Here is a 25780-nt window from a genome sequence, read left to right as displayed (position 1 = left end):
AACAGCCTCTTTTGGTTGCTATACTTGCTATTCGGAGCAGATCTTGATTAATTTTTTTCTTATGAAGACAAATTGTTTCCTCATTAGTTATATAATTCAATTAATTTTGCACAGGCCGGAGAATATATTGGCATGCATGGGGAGAGACTGCTTATTTGTTTCTTTGCTTCTTCAGTTTCTCCTGCTGTGTGCACATTTGCTCTTCTTTCTCTTTCAGGATTCATTCTTTCTCCTCTTCTATCACTCTCTCTGCCATTTCATTGGTGTAGTAGCTTCCTTCACTCTGCTTATTTATATTTCTTATCTTCTTGAGCAGCTTGCTGACCTGAGAACGATCCTCCACCTCATTATTGAACACGTGGTACTGGCCGTTACATTTGGCCACAAGGTCCTGCAGATCTTTGCTGCCCTTCAAGAACTTCTCAATAGTTTGCCCTTTGAGCAGGTCACCATGGGTAAAGAGAACCATGCTGTATTTGTTGGCTTCCTCACCAAAGATTTCCTGAATCTTCTGCACCGTCTGCTTTTCATCCTCTGTGTATATGCCTAGTTTGATGACTATTAGGAAGATATGAGGCCCAGGTATAGCATAAGAAATGCTCTGGGCAATTTCTTTAGATGTTTTCTCTTCAGTGTTCCTGGTGTTAAACAGGCCTGGAGTGTCGATAACAGCAATCTTTTGTCCATCCACCTCACCAAAGACCTTTTCACAGTGTTCTGTCAAAGATTTAGGGGAGAATTCTGATTTAAAGCACTTTTGTCCCAGAATGGTGTTTCCTGTGGCGCTCTTCCCAGCTCCAGTCTTCCCCACCATCACAATCCTGAGCAGCTCATTATTGTTGAAGACTGTGGGATGCCTGGAGAGACTTTGTTGGCGGCCTATGCCCATAGTGGGGACATGGACATTAATATTGGGAAATGTGGACCTGAAGGCTGGGGAAAAAAGTACAAACAATCAGTTCTATGTGTATTCATACAATCTGTTCAATTAGTCCACATCAGGGATGGATAACTATGGTTGGATGGATAACTCAGTTGTCCTTAAACAGTTTTAGGGTATATGAGTGTTTCATCTCTTAGTTGCTGAAGATTCTTAATTCTATCTTTCATCTTTATTTTTATGTGTGTGGTTTCTTTGAATATGGTAACAAAGTAACAATCTCAAACAGCTCCGTTTCATTTTGTTTGGTAACATCTATGACGATAAGCAGCAACTGCAGGTGTAAGTCTGAGCTGTTTTGTTATTTGTGTTATTTTATGTAACTGTTTAATGAAGTTCTTTTAATAATAATAATACAAAAAAGATTTTAGAATGTCCCAGGGATGAATTAAATTTGAAATCCAGAATTTAAAGCTTTGTGATTAGCTGACTGGAAGACTCACCACCCGAAAGTATTTTACTCACTGTCACCTTGTTAAGGTTTTCTTTTCATGATGTCTTTAACATTTCTCAACACAAAAACATGGCATAGTTTCAGAGAGCACTTTGAAGGCCCAATATATAAAATGAAGCTTTTTGTTTGTTTTTTCTTTATTAGTGGAAATGGTAAGTAAAATGAGTCACCCTCAGAGGTTACAATACTACTGACAATCTAGGGCATTACTACAGGCTTGGAGGAAGGTCTGAAGTTCTCAGGTTAGAGTTTGGGTTGTTTTGTCTGTTCTCATTCATGCATAAGCTACTATTCACACAACCCTGGAGATTTTTTGTATCTTTATGATTCTTGGTTTTGGGATTTTCTGTCAGCATGACATACATTCGCCCATTCAATCAGAACCTGTTTTATTAGCTAATGCAAGCATACAAAGAAAGAGTCTTGGCTCCAAAAAACACAACACAGAAGAATAAAAATAGACCAAAGAAAATTAAGAATAAGAATAAGAATAATGAAACATATGTAATATTTAAAATCTATTTACAGAATGGAATAGTAATAGTTTTGAAATGAGATATTACATTTGAAATGAAACATTATAGGTGACAAGAGCAAAAATTAAATGTGAAATGTGCATAAATAATTTAATTAATTTATTTGTTGAAAGAACATCATTAAACAGTTACATAAAACAACACAAATAACATAACAATAAAAATAAACAATAAAACAATAAAATGCACATTTCTCAATAGAAATGCCCTCAAAATGCATTTTACTTAAAATTACCTTAAAATATTACATTTTCCACTGAGAATAATAGGACTGTCAGCCTTTTTTTATGTTGTTGTTGTTTTCGCTGAAAGAAACTTGACAGTCATGCGACAGCACATGTCTGATAACAGGCCTTCTGTGCCGACTGGGCTCCACCAACATTTGCTCACTGAAATGAATGAATGATAACGGCCTCCTGAACCTACTAGGTTTAGTAAGCCCCTATTAGCCCTTATATCTGGGACAGATGTGTGATGATAATGCTACTCAATAGGCTGATAACAGTCAAATTCGGTGGTTGCATTAACTCCACATGAACTGTCTGGCGGACCAACCACTGCTTGGTGATGGAAAACGCGCCACTGACTTTGCGCCGCTTGTGATTTTTTCTAGGAATGTCGCCACCGACACCCAGTTCATAATAGTCATAATACTGCAAATGTTCATGCTTTTGTCTGTGGATCATAGGCTCAATCACCGTTGTGTTACCTCATTCGGCGATAGATAGTGACTTAACAGATATTTATTCAAATGAAATTCTTCGAGATTACTACTTTAAGGATAATTTTAAGAACCATGATGGATTATTTGTACTATTCTAATAATATTGACTTGATCTTTGATGTTGTCTGAATCATTATGTTTCTAGTACCAAATGATTCATCAGCACGCCCAACTTATTCTGTAGGTACAATGTGTGAGTTTCAGTGTTTATGTCCGTGATGCTGTAAACTGTACACACTAATGGTCCTTCCTCTAGATGTAAAACACAGTGGATTCATGTGGACATACTGTATATTATGTGTGATCTGCAAAAAGTTTGGTTGATAAAACTTACTGCTACAGTGAGTCTAAATATGGCTAAATTGTGGTTCATAACTGCAAACTGGCTATTTTAACATAATGGTTTCTGGTAACTGTAAGATGTTAAATGTGTGTTAAAGATGTTTGTAAAGACCTCTGTTCACCTTTATATTAAAATAGCCATGAAAAGTAAACATACATTTTATATCATGACTCAAAAAAGGGACATATTGGATTATTAAACTCAAATTATGAAAACAATAAAAATCTATAACCCATGCAAGGATTGAATCAACAGTCCTCAATTGTACAATGGATTCAGTAGGTTAAAGTACAAAATCAAATCAGTTTCTGGCGCATGTCCCATGTGTGTGTGACCAACAATGTTTTGCAATTTTCCTGACCATCAGCTTTGGTGCTACTCATGAACAGCCAGACACAAAGTGGAAGAGACACATTATTAGTGGGAGGTACAAAGAGCCAGCAGGTGGAGTCAGGAAGAGCTTCAGTAATAACCAATCACATGAGCTCCTCTTATCCCCTTTAAATGCAGCAACAGGGAGAGACGCTGAGTGAGAGAGTATGATTGGATGCTATGTGTGCAGCAGAGCCATGTAGAGAGATAAGAAAACCTGTTTTCAGTTGAGCTGTACACCACAACAGCACTCACTTTGTATAGTTTTGTAAGGGGAACTATAGACATTAACAAAAGATTAGCATGAACAATGGTAAGTAGCAACATTGTTGTGTCGTAGATATTTATTTATTGACTGATTGAGTCTACAGTCTCTGGAGTTAAACTTTAGCTTTCTTGGATATGGTACCTGAAGAGTCAAAGGGTGGCAGGCATTATTTTTTTTCCACCCGCATTTCAACTGGAGACAGGTTTTTATAGACTTGCCTTTTCCAATATTTTCTAATTTTCACAACTATTTCTGTTTCTTAATATAGTATATGTAATGTATGATGTGTCCTATGTGTTAGCTATTTATATTTTCTACTGTTTTGGTTTTTTTGCATATACTGTATACACATGTGTCTATATTTTATTTACTATATTTTTATTATTGTTGTACATGCATTTCATGGAAAAAGCCGTGACTTACCACGAGTTGCTATTAAATTAAGTTAAGATTACCCACTGCTTGCCATTTATTTATTACCATGAGTTGTTATTACTTGGTTATCTTAGCAATATAATCTCATTGTTGTCAACACAATTCTTGCCTTAATTTCTATTAGAGAATTTGTGTTCAACTTTAATGAAAAGATTAATAATAATAATAATAAAAATAAAAATAAAAATGATAACCTGGAAGGCAACAAGTCCTAGCCAATCATAGGCAGAGTAGGGCAGGTCTTTGCAGAATCCAGCCAGTAAAAAATTTTTAAAAATGCGCCTCAGCTGCGCCTCTCCTCCCATGTCAGCGCACCTTCGGTGCCCGGAAATTACCAAACAGACACAGACAGACAAAAAATAGAATTGCATCTAAGGAAAATTGCATAAAGACTGTGTTTGGCCCAGCACTGACAAAAGGGCCCCATTATGCTCAAATAGCCATGTAAATAAAAGATGTATTGAAAAAAAATACAAGTATTTGCATAATTTTATATTGTGACTAAAGAAAAGGGGATAGATTGGACTAATAATGTCTCAGTTATGGTGCAGTTAGTACAGTGTGCTACAGGTTTCAATAAACGCGATGCAGTCAGTGGAATTTCACTGCAGCCATCCTCAAGTTTGGCAGAGAGAAATAAGAGAAGATGAAGCAAAAGTGTCAATAAAGAGGCTCATGGCTGAACATAAAGCTTATGAAACTTTGCTACAAGCCAAAAGAAAGAAGTAATGATGAGAAGTGCATCTATCTTATTTTTTTGATAGTCAGTGTTTCAATTATTTTTTATTAGTTGTGTAGTCTACATTTTGTTTTTAGAAATACCACTTTATGTTTAAGAAGTGATGTATTGATATTTTTATACACACTTATACATCTAGCCTCTGGACATAAAACTGAAAGAAATGATCATTTTTCTACTAATTTCTATACATTCTCAATTTGAGAGCCTTATGTCTTTAAAAACCTTGACTGATCTCTGATATCAGTCAAAACATAACAAGTTTTAGTCAACTAGATAAATTAATATGATGAATATAGTTATATATTGACTTACCTTGTTTTAATGTGTTGCTGCACATTTTCGTTTTAAAGGGAGAAGAGCAGATCTGCTGCTGAAGTGAAGAGGTCAATTTAAGAGTCTGTCTGCCACAATCCCTCTTTATATAACTTCATATAAACCACACCCATAAAACACTCTTGACACCAAAGTACAATGTCATTCTTCCTTCATAAATAAAACAAGAGGAATAATTTGCTTAATGTACCATTATAACCACCATGATATCAAATGTGTGTTACAGACTTATTTAAATGCTGTGTTTATATGTTACATACAAGTTTTAATTGTTTTTTGCCATCACAAACACCCAAAAATGACAATGAAAATTATGCATTTTTATACACTGACAATTTTATAAAGACTAATTCAAATTTATTTATTACATTTAACATTGGTTAACTTTGTTATTTCGGTTTCCACTAAGTTTTCATATGTTGTAATTCAGTGCTTCACACAATCCAGTCCTTTGGCATTTTCAGGATTCCTTCTGTTAACTGTAAATGGACAAACTTGTTCCCCCTCCCATCAGCACTTACAAGAAATGCCACTCCTATACTCACTGAATAATATCAGTAAACATGGATGCCCATGTCAACTGACAGCACATGCTTCTTGCACTAGATTATAAAACACTTTTGAGTTTCATTTGTTGCAGAAAATTTAAATAAATCAACAGATACTTACATACTTGAACTTCTTTGTAAATAGTTTAAATACTTTTTTGAGTGGTAAAGATGGGGTGAGGAGAGGAATTATAATGCGCAATCGGTACATAAAATATTGTGTTTAAATTTTGCACACCAGTAGCTTCATTTCCTGGAATTATCTGAAGATGTGGCTGTGAGTCAGACTATCGGCTCTGTGAAACTGAGATAATCTGGTCTGATTTCTGTCAAACTCCTCTTATCTCTTCACTGAAAGCACCATCTCCATTGATGCCAACAAAGAGATGTTCGCTGCAGTTCAGCAGCAGTGATGCTGTCTCTTTCTGTTCTGCCCACTGAGGGTCTGACTCTTAGTCTTTAACCTAAGTAGGACAGCCTACAAGATGAAAAATTAGTCTAATTGGTTCACTAGTTTCTAAACAAGGAACTCCATTTTTCAATCAGATTGTGTCAAATAGAATCTACGCATTCACCTATCTGTGTTGTCTAGGAATGCCCCCTCCCACCTTGGTAACCATAGCAATGCTGATTTACCCTTTATCAGAGAGATCTCTGCTTTCCCAAACATCACGGACAGCTGCATATCCAAGGAGAAGCAGTGTCTCTCTCTGCAAGACTTGATGTTGCTTACTCTGTGACCTCAAGGCCCAGGCTTGACCCAATGTAACCCAATTTGTAACTCCTAAAGATGGAAAATTCCATAACAGTGCCCACACAAGGTTATGTTTTATATTAATAAAAGTGTTCTGTCACAACAATCCCATTTGAATTGTGCCATTAATTACACATATGATGTTCGTCAATTTAAAAGGTAATGTTGCAAGTCAAGAAAATCACAATTTGTTTTAAAACTGTTGAAGTATAAGACTGTGAAAATACGTAATTAGAAAGACTACATACCCAAAAGTGACGTCATACCTTTCTCTCTCCTCAAGCTACCCAGAGCTGCTGAAGATAACGTTAGTGCGATGCCCGTGTGTTTCTAACAGGATGTAGTTACATGAGCAACGGGTCTTGCTATTTCTTTTGCTTCCCAGCTGACAAAAGGACCAGGAGTCGCTGGATGAAACACATTGGGTAAGATACATTCATGTGTGTAACATAGCTAAGTTAGCTAGTCATGTTGGTGTTGGTGACGTATATTGTGCGAGATGAGAGATGTTGATCACTGAGCGGTTTCACACAAAACTAAATGATACTTCAACAGTTTTACACCAAACCGACTTTCTTGACTTGCAACATTATCTTTTAAATTGACAGACATCATATGTATAATTCATGGCACAATTCAAACGGGATCAAAAAATCATTTGTCTCCCACCGTTGACTATCGTTTTTTCAAAATAAGGTCCCATGGTGGACAGTGGAGGGGGGGACACTTAGGCTCTCTATAGAAAGTCAAGTGCATTTTGACCCACAATCTGCACAGCAGAAGATACGTCACATCGACTGAGCCGCTGAGAGAGTACAGACCAATGACAGCACATCGACAATGCAATGACGGAAGCCGCAAAGATAGATGGAAGTAGTACGTCCTAATTGTATCATACCGCATGCAACAGTATGCACTTTGTGGGCAGCTGCGGTACAGTACATATTAAAAGTAAAAAGCAGAAGTATGTGATTTTGATGAAAGAGAGAGATAAAGAAGGCCACACAGTCCCGCCCACACAATTTGATTGATGTGATCTCTGAGAGGTGCAGTGCAGAAACATAAATGTAAAAACAAAATGTAAACAGATTTGTGCATCAGAACTTTTTTCAGCGAGCTAACTGTATATAAAGTAGTTCAAACTAGCTCCACCTGCAGCAGCTGCAGCAGTAACATGCTGCTCTAACACTTATGCTTCAATATTGATAATGCAATTTATTTAACTTATTTAATGTGTCAGTCACAATTTTTTTACTTCATTTTGAATGCAGGACTTTCACTTGCAATGGAATATTTTGGCATTGTTGTATTGGTACTTTTACTTAAGTGAAGGATCAGAGTACTTCTTCCAAAACTGGAGTTCGGGTAAATGCTGCTTCTGCTATAAGAGCACATGAGAACACTGTTCACCTACAGATCTGAGAAGAAATTTAATACTAAATTTGATACTGAAAATCCCTTTTAACCCATTTATATAATCATAAACTTTTGAAAATATAAGAAGTATATTCAGCTGTTTGTCACCAGTTTATCATGTCTGTATTTGACCACCAGGTGTCATCGTTGGCTCAGTTTCTTTTTGTGATGATACTTATCTACTCCCACGTTGAAGAGGCTTTCTCACTCGAGTATCACCTTGTTTAATTTCCTGTTTGTTCAGTTCAATGTTTAGTCTTTCCATCCAAGTTTTTAGACATGTGGTTAAAAATTTACAAGTTAAAAATAGTTACCTATGATCAAAGCACATGATGAAATCTGAATGAAAATTGGTGAATATTAGTCACTTATTACAAGTACAGTATTTTACAACTTGCTACATAACATAAACTGATTGGTGTTGAATACATAACTATAATAACAAGTGTAACCAGCCCAGTCATGTATGAAACAAATCAATTTATACATTTAACCACCTCAGTTAACAACAGTGTTGTTATTCACTCTTTCCATAGTTTTCAAAACTGTTGCTTCATTTTAGTTTTGACTCTAAATCTGCTCATCATCATCTTATTTGTAGCAGTTGCCGTTTAACTGTTTTCTCTTCCTCTCTCTTGTTTGTCATACTTGTTACTCAGAATAGATCTTCATTATTTTTTTCATATTAAGACAAATTGTTTACTTATTAGTCCACTAATTCAATTATTTTTCCAGTGGGTTGGCGTGTAAGAATAATGTGAGAAAGGGAACAACCACTGAAAAAATGACTTCAGCTGTTTGATGACCCAATTGCTCTCCTCGGCTTCTTTTCTGGCCTGCTCTTCTTGTTCTTCCTTCAGTTTTTTCATTTTCTCATTGATTTCTTTTTCATGGTTTCCGCTGATTTAGTTTTTCTCTCAAAGTCAGCCAATGCCTCTCTGAGCTGTTGCTGATATTCTTCCTCTATTTCCTTCCTCAGTTTCTCCTGCTCTTTGCGGTTCTGCTCTTCTCTCTCTTTCAGGATTTGTTGTTTCTTCTCTTCTATCGCTCTCTCTGCCTTTTGGAACATTTCAGTGGTGTAGTAGCTTCCTCCATTCTGCTCATTTATATTTCTTATTTTATCGAGCAGCTCGCTGACCTGAGAACGATCCTCCAGCTCATTATTGAACACGTGGTACTGGTTGTTACATTTGGCCACAAGTTCCTGCAGATCTTTGCTGCCCTTCAAGAACTCTTCTGCACAGTCTGCTTTTCTTCCTCTGTGAATCTGCCCAGTTTGATGACGACCAGGAAGATATGAGGTCCAGGTGAAGCATAAGAAATGCTCTGGGCAATATCTTTAACCATTTCCTCTTCAGTGTTATTGGTGTCACACAGGCCCGGTGTGTCGATAACTGCAACTATTTGTCCATCCACCTCACCATAAGCCTTTTCACAGCGTTTTGTGAGCGGAGAATTCTGATTTAAAGCACTTTTGTCCCAGAATGGTGTTTCCTGTGGCGCTCTTCCCAGCTCCAGTCTTCCCCACCAACACAATCCTGATCAGCTCATTATTGTTGAAGACTATGGGAGGTGTAGACCCAACAATTGAAAAAAGGGACAGACAATTAGTGTTATGTGCATTCATGAAATATGTTCAATTAGTCCACATTAGGGATGGATAACTATTACACAGTTTTAAGGTACATGAGTGTTTCGTCTTTCTTTAAGATTCTTGGCCCAAAAGGCGCAAAGTTATTGTTTAAGGAGAGTTCTAAGAACCATACTGGATTATTTGTACTATTTTAATATTTTTGACTTGATCTTTGATGTCTGAATCATTATGGTTCTAGTACCAAAAGACTCATCAAAACATCAAACTTATTCTGTAGGTACAATGTGTGAGTTTCAGTGTTTATGCTTGTGCTATCAGAGAAAACTGTAGACACTGATGGTCCTTCCTCTAGGTGTAAAACACAGTGGATTCATATGGACATACTGCATATTATGTGTGATCTGCAAAAGGTTTGGTAGATAAAACTTACTGCTACAAAGTCTAAGGCTATATATGGCTGAATTGTGGTTCATGACTGCAAACTGGCTGTTTTAACATAATGACTGTTTATTGTACTGTAAGATGTGAATTATGTGTTAAAGACATTTGTAAAAACCTGTGTTCACCTTTATGTTAAAACAACTTTGAAAATGAAACACTGATTAAGTGTTATATTTCATTAATTCATTTTTTTTTCATGAAAACAATGAAGATCCATAACCTGTGCAAGGATTGAATCAACAGTCCTCAGTTGTGCAATAGAATCAACAGGTTAAAGTACATAAAAACAAAAAAGCCCAACGTCCTTGGGCTCTATTGACCTGTTTTTGCACAGCCAGGCACAAAGAGAAATAGAGACATTATTAGTGGGAGGTACACAAAGTCAGCAGGTGGAGCTTCAGTAATGACCAACCACATGAGCCTCTCTTATCCCCTTTAAACACAGCAACAGGTGAAACAGGTGAAAGAGAGAAAAGAGTTCACCTCTGTGAAGCACCTGAATTTTTAAAATACAAATTCAGGACAACCCAAATATTCATATACATCATTCCAAAATATGCTGACAATGTTAGAATGAAAATACAACTGATCTGTTCTCATGTGTGCTGCCGCCTATTTTGTGCAAACAATTAATAGCCTATAGGATAACTGACATATAAACTCTGTAGTTCTACTCCTCCTTTGCATATTTGAAAGTCCTCATTTGTGATTTTAAGCTTACACAATATCCTTAAACATATACAAAATTTGGTTTGGAAATTTGCTGGAAAAGTTCTTTCATTGTTTTATCAAAATATTTCAATGATGAATGAAGGTATCTACGCTGTGCCAGCTGTGCGTAAAGTAAACAAGATTTTGTTTAAACCTATTTTAAAATGTTTTCAAGATGTTTCATTTGTTCACAGCATATAGGATGTTGATGCAGCCCAACAATATCTGGATGGATGATATTATCGGTAAGAATTTTCCTTAGAAATTGTGTTTTGATTCTCATGTCATTCCGCAGTAAATGAAAAAAAAACGTGTAGCAAACTGAAAGGGACAAAATGTAACATAAATGAAAGGTGTTTTGTGATTTTGGAGATGTCGAAAATTGCCCTGCATCAGCATGTGCGACAAGAAGTGGTCTGAGCAGGTTAAATAGCTGCATTTATATAGCATTTTTAACCAAAGTACTTAACAATGTTTTTTTGCTACTCACCCATCCACACACACACACACACACACACACACACACACACACATTGATGGAGCAGCCACTCAGTATCTTGCCTAAGGACACCTCGACATGCAGACATCTAACTGCCATTGTCTAATTCTACATGATTGGTTAATGTAATTAATGTTGGTTTTATCTTTATTTAGCTGGAAAACATTGCTAATAGTGTCAGAGCCCTTGAATAATCACAAATGCAATGGTGTGTACTACAAAGAGCAATGTTTATTAAATCATCATATAGCTAAATATATCAGCAACTTCATAAAAAGGTGAGGAAGGCTACGAACAATTAGTGGCAACCAGCCCCATTAGATACATACCATGGTGTACTATAATACATAGTTTCACAGACTTGTTTAAATGCTATGTTTATATGCTACATAAAGGTTTTAATTGTTTTTTGCAATAGCAAACACCCAAAAATGACAATGAAAAAATGATGCATCTCCGCAAAGTTAATTATTACATTTAACATTGGTTAACTTTTCTATTTCTTTTTCCAATAAGTTTTCATGTGTTTTAATTCAACCCTTAACTGATTCACTGTGATTCATTTTATCTTTATAATCTAGATGGCGTAAGAATCCGGTCCTTCTGCATTTTCAGGATTCCTTTCACACCCACATCACACTGTTGACAACTAGCACAGTGAAATCTAGGTGTGTGTAGTTTGTTTATAGATCAGGTCTAGAAGCTTGAGTCATAAAAGGGCACCCAAGTAATTCTACCATTTACTGTATTCAGAGAGAATACTAAAGTACTGTAAAACCACTTGAGTAGTACTTATGGTACAAAGATTACTTTAGGCATACTTAGAAATATTGAAATTACAGTATATTATCCATCTATTTTGGGGCACTTCTGATGACTAGAATTGTACTCTATTTTGTTATTGCAAGTATTTTTTTTACCTGTAGTATGGATAGATTGCTAAATAATAATTGTTTTTTGTATAATTATATATTATGTCAAAATGTCAAGAAGCCATGTGTCATCATATAATAATCCCAGTATGGCAGTGTCATCAGAGCATTTGTAGTATGTGGTAATGGGTGAAGGGCTGATGCAGTCGTTTGCCTTTATGGCCTGTGATATGATGGCTTGAGATTTTCCATATTTTAGTGTTTTAGAGATACATTAAAACAGTTTAAATTAAGGTTTTTTCAACCACTTTTCTTGTGCTTCAGCATTTTGCCCAACTGTGTTTGAGCTGACACTTTCCTCTTAACTGGTTAACTTTATACATTTCTTTTCCTACAAAGTTCTCACTCTTGTATGTATAATTAAACCCTAAATTGAATATGTGATTCACACACGGATGTATCATTTCATTTTTAGCACAGCATATAACACAGCTTGAATGTCCAGAAAAAAAAAAAAAGTGTTCATTGTAACATTGTACCGAGGGCCTGTGTTGATGTTTCTTATTCCTACATCTGATCACGAATGTAGCAACAACAACAACAAATACATTTTAAAAAGAATATTAAACTAAAAACTTAATCCTTTGAATATCAAACATTCACTGTAGGCTTGAAATGGGGCTCTGAACATTTTGTAGCTTGGAACTGTCCAAAAGTCAATGCTGGTTTCTATTAATCAAAACAACTCCCCCGAAACGTAGGTACATTGTGTTATAATAGGTATTCACAAGAACAGTTTGTGAATGTAGGACTTTTTAACAAACTGTGTTTAGTGTGGTTTTAACAGGTTAAAGATTTGAGTACTTCGTCTACCACCATCAAGGTGGCACAAAGGAGCCCCATGACTGAGTTTGCCTTGGGCCTTAAAATCACTAAATCTGCCCCTGCTGGGATCCTCACTGACACAGACTCTCTCCCACCCAGAGACACTGATGATTTTTACTTATTCTTTGTTGTAAAATTTTGTTTATTTATTTATATCACTTGTATTTTATGGTAGTCACTTAGTAAAGATACATGCTTTTTGTCTTACCTTCTAATTTTTGATTGTTATGCACCACAACACCAAGGCAAATTTCCTTGTACTTTGCAATAAACCTTTTTTCTGTTTCTGATTCCTATTATATGTATACATATACACACACACACCCACACACACACAAACACACACACACACACACACACACACACACACACACATATATATATATATATATATATATATATATATATATATTAAATATATGGCTCATATCATATGACTCAGTGCATACGGTATATGGCTATACATGAAAAAATCAGAAACGGTCCTTTACATCCTTTATTGAGCAATAATAATAACAGTTGTCCATATACAGATACAACATCTGAATTACCTCAGAAAATGATTCAATATCAGATTTCAATACACAATCATAACATTAATATTCATATCAATTTGAAACAGTAACATCTTTGTTCTTGTCTATGACACTGCTGAATATGTTTTGGTTATCTTGCGCAATTATTAACACCCATGAGCTAAATGTATGATTATAAACTATGACTGAATATTTCAAAGCAGTCACAACAGTTAGTTAAATCTGCTGCACTCCAGTATCAGTAAGTCAGAATTTCTTATTCAAACCAGATCAGTTTTTATTTCATCCCAATTACTGAGGCCACCTTTCCTATTATCCAGTTTAATATTGAAGATTGCCCCTCAGCTGTCTGTCTGGCTTGCATCTTGTACATTTCTTTCAGTTGTTTCATTTTCTCAGCCATTTCTCTTTCACGATCATCCCTCAATTGATTCTGCCTCTCTGTGTCAGCTTTCTGCTCCCTTATCTGTAGCTCATACTTTTCCTCTATTTCCTTCCTCAGTTCCTCCTGCTCTTTGCACATTTGCTCTTCTTTCTCTTTAAGGATTCTTTGTTTCTCCTCTTCAATTGCTCTCTCTGCGGCCTGGAACATTTCAGAGGTGTAATGATTTCCTCCATTCTTCTCTGTTATACTTTTGATCTTCTGGAGCAACTCACTGACCTGAGAATGATCCTTCACCTCATTATTTAACACGTGGTACTGGCCGTTACATTTGGTAACAAGTTCCTTTAGGTCTTCGCTGTCGTTCAAGAACTCCTCAATAGTTCTCTCTTTGAGTCGGTCACCACCGGTAAAGAGAACCATGCTGTATTTATTGGCTTCCTCACCAAATTGGGTGATTGACATGTGATCTCTCAGAGGTGAAGTGCAGAAACACCAATGTCAAAAACATGTAAACAGATTTGTGCATCAGAACTTTGTTTTATTTAGTGAGCTAACTGTATATAAAGTAGTTCAAACTAGCTTCGCCTGCAGCAGCTGCAACAGTAACATGCTGCTCTAACACTGATGCTTCAGTATTAATAATGCAATTTATTTAACTTATTTAATGTATCAGTCACAGGGGCCGATTTTCTGTAAAACAAGCACTTTCACTTTTAACACTTTAAGTAGATTTATATATATACTTTTACTTCATTTTGAATGCAGGACTTTCACTTGGAGTATTTTTACATTGTTGTATTGGTACTTTTACTAAAGTGAAGGATCTGAATATTTCTTCCAAAACTGGAGTTCAGGTAAATGCTGCTTCAGCAGAGCACATGAGTACACTGTTCACCTACAGACCTGAGAATAAACTTGATACTGAATTTGATACTGACAATTCTTGTTAAGCCTTTTGTATAATCATAAACTTTTAAAAATATAAGACATATATTCAGCTGTTTATCACCAGTTTATCATGTCTGTATTTGACCACCTAGTGTCCTCGTTGGCTCAGTTTCTTTTTGTGATGATACTTATCTACTCCCACGTTAAAGAGTCTTTCTCACCTATGTTTTTCACCTTGTTTAATTTCCTGTTTGTACAGTTCAATGTTTAGTCTTTCCATCCAAGTTTTTAGACATGTGATTATAAAATGACAAGTTTTTTAAAAGAGTTTCCAAAATCCAAAGCACATGTTGACATCTGAAACAAAAGTGGTGAATATTAGTCACTTGTTATAAGTACAGAATGTATTCAACACCAACCGGTTTATGTTATGTAGCAAGTTGTAAAATAACTATAATAACAATAATAATAAAATAATAATACAAGTGTAACCAGTATCACATACGAAACAGATTAATTTATACATTTAACCACTTCAATTAACAACAGGATTGTTATTCACTCTTTCCATAGAGTGTTTCTTCACTTTAGTTTTCACTGTAGTTTTGTCTCTAAATCTGCTCATAAAATCATTTTATTTGTTGCAGTCGTGGTTTCACATTATCTCCAGAGGTTTTGATAGAATTTCTGAAATAAACACACTGACCACTTTTTAATCTGTACTTTGAAAGACAGAACAAATAGATTTTTATTAATTTTGCAAACATGCATCAAAACTCCTGGTCAATGTTTTCATCTACAGATTCTTTTCAATCACTTTGTTAAACCAGTATATCAGCTCTGTGGAAGAAAATGATAAATCCTCGCTCCACTGATTATAACAATGATGATTACAACTTAATCACAATTCATGTTTCTTGACACTGAAAAAGTGATATGAAAAGATCAAACATATTTTTAGCTGTTATGAAATAAGAACTAGTCTCCATTAAGGCCCATGCAGTCAAACACAAGAAACAAGAAATACTTTTGCAACAAAGAAACAACAAAGTTAAGTATTATACAGGCCACACAACACTTTACATTTTTAATGAATAAATGTCCATATTTTATCTCATTTTATTTTATCTTTCACTTTATACCACAAAGTTCTTTTCTGATGAAATAAATTCTATGCAATGCAAGAAAGTGATGTTTCACATTTCCAGTTGAAAAGCCAACATTAATTAATAAAAAAATGTTTGTGTTTACAGGAATTTTAACTTAATCAATGACTGATTCAAGGAAGAGAACATCACAATCCACCATGTATAGTAATAATCAATAGAAAGTACTGGACCTGAACCTTCATGGATGGTCTGCTTGTGTTTGGAAAAATAAGTCTGGTAAATTAAATGTACCTCATTGGTTTTCTTTTAAGGCTTCAACCTGGTGATGTCTGACACTCTAGTTACTTTAACATGAAACTAGATATTCATGGCATGATGAAAAAAGCCAATTATTGACCGACTTCTTCATTAGAAGAATGTAAATTTATTTGATGCACTTTGAACAGATGCACCAGTTGCAAAGTAACAGTGTTTGCTGAAGTAATTATCCGCACCCGCTTATACCACCAGTAAGACTGAAATCTTTTTATAACTTTTTTTTCTATAACTTTTAAACTAAAGTTTAAAAGTTTTAATTCTTATGCAAAGCTAAAATGACTGAATCTTAGTATATAAAAATCAGTTTTCAGTTCAATCTGTTGCACTGCAGTAAAAAGAAAATTGCCCAGAAAACTGCTGCACCACTTCTGTAGTAGCTTCAACAGTTACTTCAAAACAATTTTTTAACAGCGTCAAAAGCTATTTCAACAAATGCCTCAACAACTTTCGCAATGATAGTTTTGATGCATTGGATTACCCAGGAACTTTCCTCAGCTTCTTGTCTGGCCTGCATATCCTGTTCTTCTTTCATTTTTTTTATTTTCAGCTCCATTTCACTCTTCTGTCTCTCAGGCTCCTTTTCTTTGAGCTCCATTTTCTCCCTCACTTTCTCCTGCTCTTTGCGGTGTTTCTCTTTTCTCTCTTTCAGGATTTGTTGTTTCTTCTCTTCTATCACTCTCTCTGCCTTTTGGAACATTTCAGTGGTGTAGTGGCTTCCTCCATTTGTCATATTTATATTTCTTATCTTCTCAAGCAGCTCACTGACCTGAGAACGATCCTCCACCTCATTATTGAACACGTGGTACTGGCCGTTACATTTGGCCACAAGTTCCTGCAGATCTTTGCTGCCCTTCAAGAACTCCTCAATAGGTTTCCCTTTGAGTTGGTCACCATGGGTAAAGAGAACCATGCTGTATTTGTTGGCTTCCTCACCAAAGATTTTCTGAATCTTCTGCACCGTCTGCTTTTCTTCCTCTGTGAATCTGCCCAGTTTGATGACAATCAGGAAGATATGAGGTCCAGGTGAAGCATAAGAAATGCACTGGGCAATATCTTGAACCGTTTTCTCTTCAGTGTTCCTGGTGTCAAACAGGCCTGGAGTGTCGATAACAGCAACCTTTTGTCCATCCACCTCACCACAAGCCTTTTTACAGATTTCAGTGAAAGATTCAGCAGAGAACTCAGATTTAAATTTCTTTTGTCCCAGAATGGTGTTTCCTGTGGCGCTCTTCCCAGCTCCAGTCTTCCCCACCATCACAATCCTGATCCGCTCATTATTGTTGGAGGCTGTGGGAGGTGTAGACCTGAAGACTGAGAAAAAGGACAAACAATCAGCAATGGCGCTGCCAATAGGTGGCCAGGGGGGGCCACAGTCACCCTGATACAATTGCCGGCGACTTACCCCCCCCTCCCTGGCCTCCTTTTCAAAACCCTGTTTGTGTGTAACCCCCCACCCCCTCTTTAATTATCTTTTTAACGCAAAAACTGTGCTTAATACACTACTGTTTGGCCAGCTGTCAGATTCTGGATCATAATGTGAACTGAGCTGCTGAATTCAGACATCAATAATAGATGTGTCTCCGTCAATAATGGGTTGGTTTTGTTTGTGTCTCGGCCTCCGGTGGCTGTTGTTGTGGCTGGATGGAGGCGACGTTACTGGTCGTGCCACCCGGAAACACACAGACGGAGCTGCGCTGACACACAGACCTATTTCACAGGGTTTTAACCATAGACTGTAAAAAATAACTACTAATAACTGGTTTTAACTGCTGCAGCCCATGTCATAAACCGCTGTCAGCTTCCAGAGCTGCCAACTTTTGACTTCAACTAGAAGTGAGAGTTGTTCCCGGGGATGAGGATATTTTATTGGTACTTATTTTTGTTCATAATAAAATGAGCATTATTCATGGTAAATTGATCCACTCGACCTCTGTCTGTCCTTATAAATCAATACCTTTTTCACAAGATTTTTTCTTGCTAATTTGTGTTTGGGTAACATTTTGATATACACTGCAGATATTAGCTACATACATTTTTCTACAAAACATAGGATAAGTAAATGTAAATGTAATTTAAAACAAATTTCCTGCATTTCTACACCAATTTTGGATTAAGTCAAGAAACAGCCACCTGCACTATTAATTAGATTTAGGGTGCTATTAAAACCAAGAATGCACCAAGAACAGTTTATAATTGGGTGGATCAGGACAGGGAATGATTATCAGAAGAATGGCTGTTTAGTATTTGAAATTATGTTTATAAAAACATTGCGTAGCCTAAAATGGTAGTGTACCTAAAAACCTATTATTGGGAATTGTGAAAAAGTTTCAGAGCATCCCGTAACCATAGTAACTCACTCCCACTCCTATCTGCATGCACACAGCTCAAGTGCAAGGAGCAGGGCTGGTCTGGGAAAATCATTCAGGCCGGGAAATATAGCGTGAAATATAGCCCCAGTCAGGCCACTTTTTAAGCAGGGGGTTTGGGGGTTCCTCACTAGGAAAACTTTAGTTACAAAGACTTGATTTCCTGCATTCTGGTGAATTTTAGTGCATGTGAATAACAAACTAATGAGCAAACAACTGCTTAGTACAATGTTCTGTTATGAACCTCAAATAAAACCAAAGGTGTATATCATTGAGATGACACAAAGACTAACGTTTAACCATTATTTATTAAGCAATAATTAACTAAATAAACAACTAATATACTAACAAAATAGAAAATGTCTTGTACCTGCAGGTTGCTCTGAAGTATCGGGTGTCTGTTCTACTGTGGCACCAGTGCTACTCTCTCCACCTTCAAAAAGAAAAAAAAACAATAGCACAGCACACCATATCTTTTAATGTACCATTATAATACAGTGAACAACTCTCTACACCAAAGAACAGACCAAGAGCACAATACCCTACTCAGTTTACTGATATACACTAACAGTTACATATCAAAGGTTAAAATAGCCCTTTAACCAACACAAACATTAAATAACACAGATCATTAATTTTCAACAAATTACAGTAGCCTGAATAGTGTGACAGAGGACGTTGTATTGTCTCAATAATTTTAAATTATAGCTCAAAGTATGAACTCACTGACTGAAATTTTCACCAAAACGCATCGATTTTCAAATAATATTGACGACATTAATTCAATTCAATTTTATTTATATAGCGCCAAATCACAACAAAAGTCATCTCAGGGCAGTTTTCACATGGAGCAGGTCTAGACCATACTCTTACATTAACTAGACTAGATACGCCAATTATGCCATCAATGTTTTTGAGGAACTAGTGGGAACTACCACTTTAATAATTGATTGTCCAGTTTCTTGGCTGCTTTAACACCGACAGGGGACAATGATTTTATTTAGCTGATAGAGGAGCTGCTGTTCCTTCACCCAGGAGAACTGCCAGTTTGTCCTCTGGGGATAACGTTAGGAAGTTTGGTATTTTCTTGGCTATTTTTCCGTAGTAGAAGTCTTTTACTGAAGAGAACTTCTCACAGTGGAGGTGGAAGTGCATCTCTGTCTCTACCTCCCCTGTCGAGCAGTGAGCACATATACGCTCCTCTATGGGAAGCCATGTCTATCTGTAACTTCCTGTTTCCACTCCTAGTTGGTCTCTGAGCCTGTGTTTGGTCAAGATCCATCTCTGTTTCATAGCTCTGACAGAGTGGAGATACTCAGCCAGTTTATATTCTCTGTTTAGGGCCAAATAACAATTTAGTCTACTTTGGGTTTTTGTTTAATTTCTCCAATGTTCTAAATATAGATCTTTTGACTGATTCATAATTAATTTTATTCTGATGTGTTGTTTTGAATCAGTGCTGATGGGAGCCTGGTTGGTTAGTTTCATCATCAGCTGACTGAGGGGATGCTTTCAGGGTTCAGCTCTTGGGTTTTTAGCGATTTGAAAGGAAGTGTGTCTTTTGGGCTTGAATTTATACAACCCAGTCGCCAGAACAAAACGTTGGCATTTAATGTTTCTGCAAACCACAGAAACGTTGAATATATACGTTTCAACATGTGTAATACATATCATATCAACATTTATACAAACGTAGCATATTAACATTTCTGTCCGTTCAATAATGATGTTTTATGGTGTAACAACGCTGTGGTTAATGTCTGGTTAGATTTAGGCACAAAGACCACTTGGTTAGGGTTAGGGAAAGATCATGGTTTGGGTTAAAATAAAATAAAAAATACAATAAAAACGGCTGTAAATGTCCGATGTCTGACTAAAAACACCCGATTTTCTCGCCAGATAAGTGGCTGCATATGTCCTTACGTCTCACTAAAAACACCTGCTTTTTTCGGTTGAAACGGGAAGCGGGCATTGGTTTCGTCAGTGTGTCTATTCTTTTTTTTTTATTAATTATATAGTCTGTGTTTTGTTTTTATAAATATCACTTCATGTTTGGGAAGTGCTTTATTGATACTTTTATACACATTTATACATCTAACCTCTGGACATAAAACTAAAAGAAATTATAATTATTCCATTGATTTCTATACATTCTCAATTTAAGAGTCATCCTTGACTTATCCCTGATATCAGTTTTAGTCCACTAGAAAAATTAATATGAATATGGTTATATATTGACTTACCTTGTTTTAATGTGTTGCTGTTCATTTTTGTTTTAAAGAGAGAAGAGTAGATCTGTTGCTGAAGTGAAGAGGTAAATTTCAGATTCTATCTGTCACGATGCCTCTTTATATAACTTCATGCAACAAACCACACCCATAAAACACTGTTGTCACCAAAGTACAGAGTCATTCTTCCTCCATTTTCAGGATTCCTTCTGGTAACTGTACATATAAAACCTTGTTCCTCCTCCCATCAGCATTTGAAAGAAATGCCACAAAGAAAGAAAGAAAAGTTACAAAAGGTCAACCAAGTTAATTCTACCATTTACTATATTCAGAGATATAGTACTATTATATACTATTATACACTATTGTACACTACTATATTCAGAAATAGAATATTTAAGTACTGTAAAACCACTTGAGTAGTATTTATGGTACAAAGATTACTTCAGGTACACTTAAAAATAGTGAAATTACAGTATATTGCCCATCTATTTTGGGGTACTTTTGAAATGTACTCTATTTTAGTATTGTAAGTATTTTTTTTACCTGTAGTATGCAGAGTTTTTATTGTAATTATTGCAGCCAAAACTGCTTGATATTGCAGCAGCTTTTTCTCAAAAATTGCGATTTATAGTATTTGTAGTATGTGGTAATGGGTGAAGGGCTGATGCAGTCGTTTGCCTTCATGACTTGTGATATGATGGCTTGAGATTTTCCACATTTTAGTGCTTCAGAGATACATTAAAATGGTTTAAGTTAAGGTTTTCACAAGCAATCTTCTTGTGCTTCAGCATTTGCCCAACTGTGTTTGAGCTGACACTCTCCTCTTAACTGGTTAACTTTACCAATTTCTTTTCCCACAAAGTTCTCACTCTTATATGTTTAATTCAACCCTTAAATGGAACATTGTAATTTACACGTTTGTACTATTTTATTTTTAGCACAGCTTGAATATCCAGTCCTCCCGCATGTTCAGAGCTCATTCAGATAAACAGTACACCCTGTTCACTTCTCCCATCAGCATTTACAAGAAATGACACACGTTCTTTTAATTGCCAATGTGCACATATAGGGTGCAGTCGGCCTTTTCAACTGCAGTTCCTACTCTCTGTTCACAATATGATGACAAATGAACATGGGCTCTGCAAACCCAGTCAATAGATGTTACTTTCACAAGATTGTAAGCTTTTAAAACACTTCTGAGTTTGACTTCCAGCAGGGCTTTTAAATAAATCAACACACTGACACTGTACTGTTTCCTGTAGAAATGAAAGTGGCAAGTGCTTATAAACAGCCAAAATGGAAAATATTGTAACAAGGGATTAAACTGCCCAAGGAGCTACTTCTTGCCAAATTGGGACTGTGAATTCTCTCCTTTATCTTTTACAGTGTAGTTGCTCTATGAGGGACTGTTTCAAGTCAAGATCAGAAGCCTTTAGATATGAAACATGTAAAATTATGTTACTATTCTAACTCATTATACCCTGAAATTACTTACAAAAGGCCTGCAAAGCACTTTTTTAAAAGAAATGTTGTCAATGTAAGACCCAAATGTAGTGGAGTATAAATATAAAGTAGCATATAATGAAAATATTCAAATAGCCTAAAGTACAAGTAGCCTACCTCACTTGAATAAATTAATTGAATCATTTTTCATTGACTGGTTCAGTGAGCAGTTTGTGTCAGCAGATAGCAGAAGCAGAAAAACCTGATCAGTAATTACAGTTATGCAAATCATCAACCTCCAAAAGTACATGTACAAAGGTACATGTACTTTACTTTAATATTTCCGTTTAATGCAAATGTATACTTCCTCTCCGCTCCTACTAGGATGATTAAGTTCCTTCTATTTCAGAGGGAAACACTGTACTTGTCATTCTACTACATTTATCTGACAGCTAGTTGCTGGTGACTTTACAGATCAAGATTTTACACACAAAATATATTACCAACACATAAAATATGATACATTATTATATATTAAAACTATCCAGCAGTATATAAAGCACTTAAAATGAGCTCCACCTTGAACAAATGTTAATGTAGGTACATTGTGTTATAATACTTATTTACTTTTACCTAAGTACATTTTTTAATGCAGGACTTTTTAACAGACTATGTTTAGTGTGGTATTAATGGGTTAAAGTTTTGAGTGCTCCGTCTACCACCATAATACCAAAATTCTCAATTAGAGAAAGGCACGAAGGAGCCCTATGACTGAGTTTACCTATAGGGCCCTAAAGTCACTAAATCCGCCACTGCCAGGACCCTCACTGTCATGGACATCACACCTTATATTGACATAAAATCTCATAATCTTTTAATGCACATCCGTGAACTCATCACATCTAACATGTAGTGTTACATTAACACAATTATTTGTATTTTTTGTATTATTAGACTTGCACATTACATATACTGTTTATACTGTGAATATTTGAACATTTCAAATATTTTTATATATTATTTTGTAAATTATTTTTAAAACTCAACAGCTCTTTTCACAGAGAATACATTTTTACTTCTCTGTTGTAAAATTATATGTATATATTTAAATCACCTGTCTTTTGTGGTAGTTGTATTTTATTTAATTTGTATAGATACTCGTTTTTTTCTCTTACCTTCTAATTTTTGATTGTTATGCTTACTTGACAATAAACCTTTTTCTGATTCTGATTCAGAGGGAATGATTACGTCCAACAATAATATATATATATGACTTGCATTGGTCATAACATATGATTCAGTGTATACCGTATATGGCATGTGAGTACTGTATTAAGATATACATGAAAAAATCAGAAACTGTCCTTTAAATCCTTTATTGAACAATAACAGTTGTCCATATAGAGATTCAACATCTGAATTACTTTAGAAAAGGAAAACTCAATTAATATCAGATTTAATATACAATCATAATGTTCATATTCACATCAATTTGGTACAGTAACATCTTTGTTCTTGTCTGTGACACTGCTGAATATGTTTTGGCTATCTTGTGCAGATATTACCCTAATCAAATAGTTTTTGTGCCTAAACCTAACCAAACTTTAACCTTAGCGGAGGCAGCTCAGAAAACACTTATGAAACATTTTGTAAGAAAGGTAGGTATTATATTTCTGATCTTCTTGGGCAGCTCAGTCACCTGAGAACAATCCTCCACCTTTGTCTCTGAGCAGGTCACCATGGGTAAAGAGAGCCATGCTGTGTTTGTTGGCTTCCTCTCCCAAAATTCCCTGAATCTTCTGCACAGTCTTCTTTTCTTCCTCTGTGAATCTGCCCAGTCTGATGACAACCAGGAACATATGAGGTCCAGGAGAAGCATAAGACATGCACTGGACGATATCTTTAACTGTTTCCTCTTCACTGTTCCTGGCGTCAAACATGCCTGGAGTGGGCATGCACGACAATGCATGACCACAATGCATGCCCATTGTCGTGACGACAATCTGATGTTATCACGAAGTAAAGGGTGACTTTGCAAATGAAGCATTTAGAGCAGACTGAAGCCCCAGATTTAGATATGCAGGGAACATTTTCACATATTTCCACCTCAGGTTTTGGACCTTTGACCATGTTTAACATAAACATCTGACATCACATCAATATAAAATTACAGAAAATCACAGTTATGTTCCCTTTAAAAATGTCACTATTGACTGTACACCCAGGTTCTGTAGAATTGTTCAATGTTGACGTCCTTAACTCATGTAGGCCAGAATTACACTTGAACAAACAAGCATGGATGGAACATTGTACATACTATATGTTTACATAATTTAGATATTTTTATAGAAATAAAGATGGAGTGAGAGGAAGAATTTTAAAGAATGGTAAATGGACTGTACTTGTATAACGCCTTTCTAGTCTTCTGACCACTCAAATTGCTTTTACACTACGAATCACATTCACCCTTTCACACACATTCATACGCTGAATGGGTACAGGGACTACCATGCAAGGTCCCAACCTGCCCATCAGAGGAAATCTAATCAGTCATACACACAGCCATCAGGAGCAAATTGGGGTTCAGTATCTTGCCCAAGGACACATTGACATGCGGACTGGAGGAGCCGGGAATCGAACCTCCGATCTTCCAATTAGTGGACGACCCGCCACAGCCGCCTGTGTACAAAGTTGTCATTTGTACGCAGGCGGCTGTGGCTTAGGAATGGATAGGTTATGGGAGATCAAATATTGCACTTGTTTGCACAAAAGAAGGTACTGTTGGGTCTCTCTAGCTGACCACATGTTTCAAGATTCTGAGAAACCTGAGTCCATGGTTGTTCACACAGAACTCTTTTTCTTTATGGCAGAAGACGCGAGAGTCTGCCTAAGACTCATTAACTGAGTTGTCTAGTGCCAGCAGCTACCGCACAAGTCTGCTGGCTGATAGATCAAGCACAGGAGCCACAAAGCAGTCTTAGCTTGCCGCTAACTCTGTAAGGACTGCACAAAGGAGAGGCCTGGGCCCTTGGACCTGCACGACTGGACCACCAGATCTACCCAGCAAAGCCTGCATCCTTCCTTGGAGCCAAATTCTTCTCAGCCTGACTCATCCACAGATTCGCAAGCTAAGAAGCAGAACGCCACAAAGCATCTCTTTCGTCATGGACTTGGTAACAACTGGGCATAGCCTAGCAACATATAGCATAGCATGGCTAAGCAAGACTGTTTAACTTAATCAATGTACTGTACATATATTGATTTGGCTCATGTTATTCAGTGAACTATTGTTGTGATGTCTTGTTCATGGTCAGGTTAGTGCATAGCCACACCGCTAGGTTAATGTTAGCATGCTTAACACATGCTACATCCAATAACTAGGCCTTGCATGCAACTAACCTCTTCAACCTCTTGACCTTGAATAGAGAACCACACAAGAGGTTTAAAACTTAGCTTTGCAAACTTTGGTTCAGGCAGTACATGTGGTTAAAACACTCTCTGCCCTTTTATTCCTCTGGTTCTTTGTCAGCCATATTGTCTGCATGCCACGTGTCTGCACCCATCTTGCCATTGCCCCCCCCCCCCGGCCCAAACTTGTAGCTTTTTATAATCTAGATAATGTAAGAGTCCAGTCCTT

The 25780-nt window shown here is 36.3% G+C and overlaps 2 protein-coding genes across 2 annotated transcripts; both read right to left on the bottom strand.

The window, feature by feature from the left end:
• Positions 1 to 220: 220 nt before the first annotated feature.
• On the bottom strand, positions 221 to 889 carry LOC121908339 (GTPase IMAP family member 9-like). The gene has a single exon (XM_042428257.1). The coding sequence runs from the start codon at positions 887 to 889 to the stop codon at positions 221 to 223; it is 669 nt and encodes a 222-aa protein (XP_042284191.1).
• An 8408-nt stretch (positions 890 to 9297) lies between these two features.
• On the bottom strand, positions 9298 to 24131 carry LOC121908338 (GTPase IMAP family member 9-like). Its single transcript, XM_042428255.1, has 6 exons — positions 23843 to 24131; positions 19501 to 19641; positions 18840 to 18902; positions 16870 to 17414; positions 13818 to 14064; positions 9298 to 9428 (listed from the first exon to the last, which is right to left on the bottom strand). Exons 1-6 carry the CDS (start codon positions 24129 to 24131, stop codon positions 9298 to 9300), a joined length of 1416 nt encoding a protein of 471 aa, XP_042284189.1.
• Positions 24132 to 25780: the final 1649 nt, after the last annotated feature.

This window comes from Thunnus maccoyii, chromosome 12, assembly GCF_910596095.1.
Source record: "Thunnus maccoyii chromosome 12, fThuMac1.1, whole genome shotgun sequence".
Taxonomy (NCBI): Eukaryota; Metazoa; Chordata; class Actinopteri; order Scombriformes; family Scombridae; genus Thunnus; species Thunnus maccoyii.
Note: the sequence above shows the minus strand (reverse complement) of the source record. Positions and strands in the feature narration are given on the sequence as shown.

What these genes read in the sequence shown, in the direction of transcription:
- LOC121908338 (XM_042428255.1), bottom strand. Translation starts at nt 24,131, where the DNA reads ATGGGCATGCATTGTGGTCATGCATTGTCGTGCATGCCCACTCCAGGC. An exon ending in CAAACTGGCAGTTCTCCTGG is followed by an intron (nt 18,903 to 19,500) that starts GTGAAGGAACAG and finishes TTCTTTTTGAAG; the next exon opens with GTGGAGAGAGTAGCACTGGT. An exon ending in TACTTCAGAGCAACCTGCAG is followed by an intron (nt 17,415 to 18,839) that starts GTACAAGACATT and finishes CCTTTTTCTCAG; the next exon opens with TCTTCAGGTCTACACCTCCC.
- LOC121908339 (XM_042428257.1), bottom strand. Translation starts at nt 889, where the DNA reads ATGGGCATAGGCCGCCAACAAAGTCTCTCCAGGCATCCCACAGTCTTC.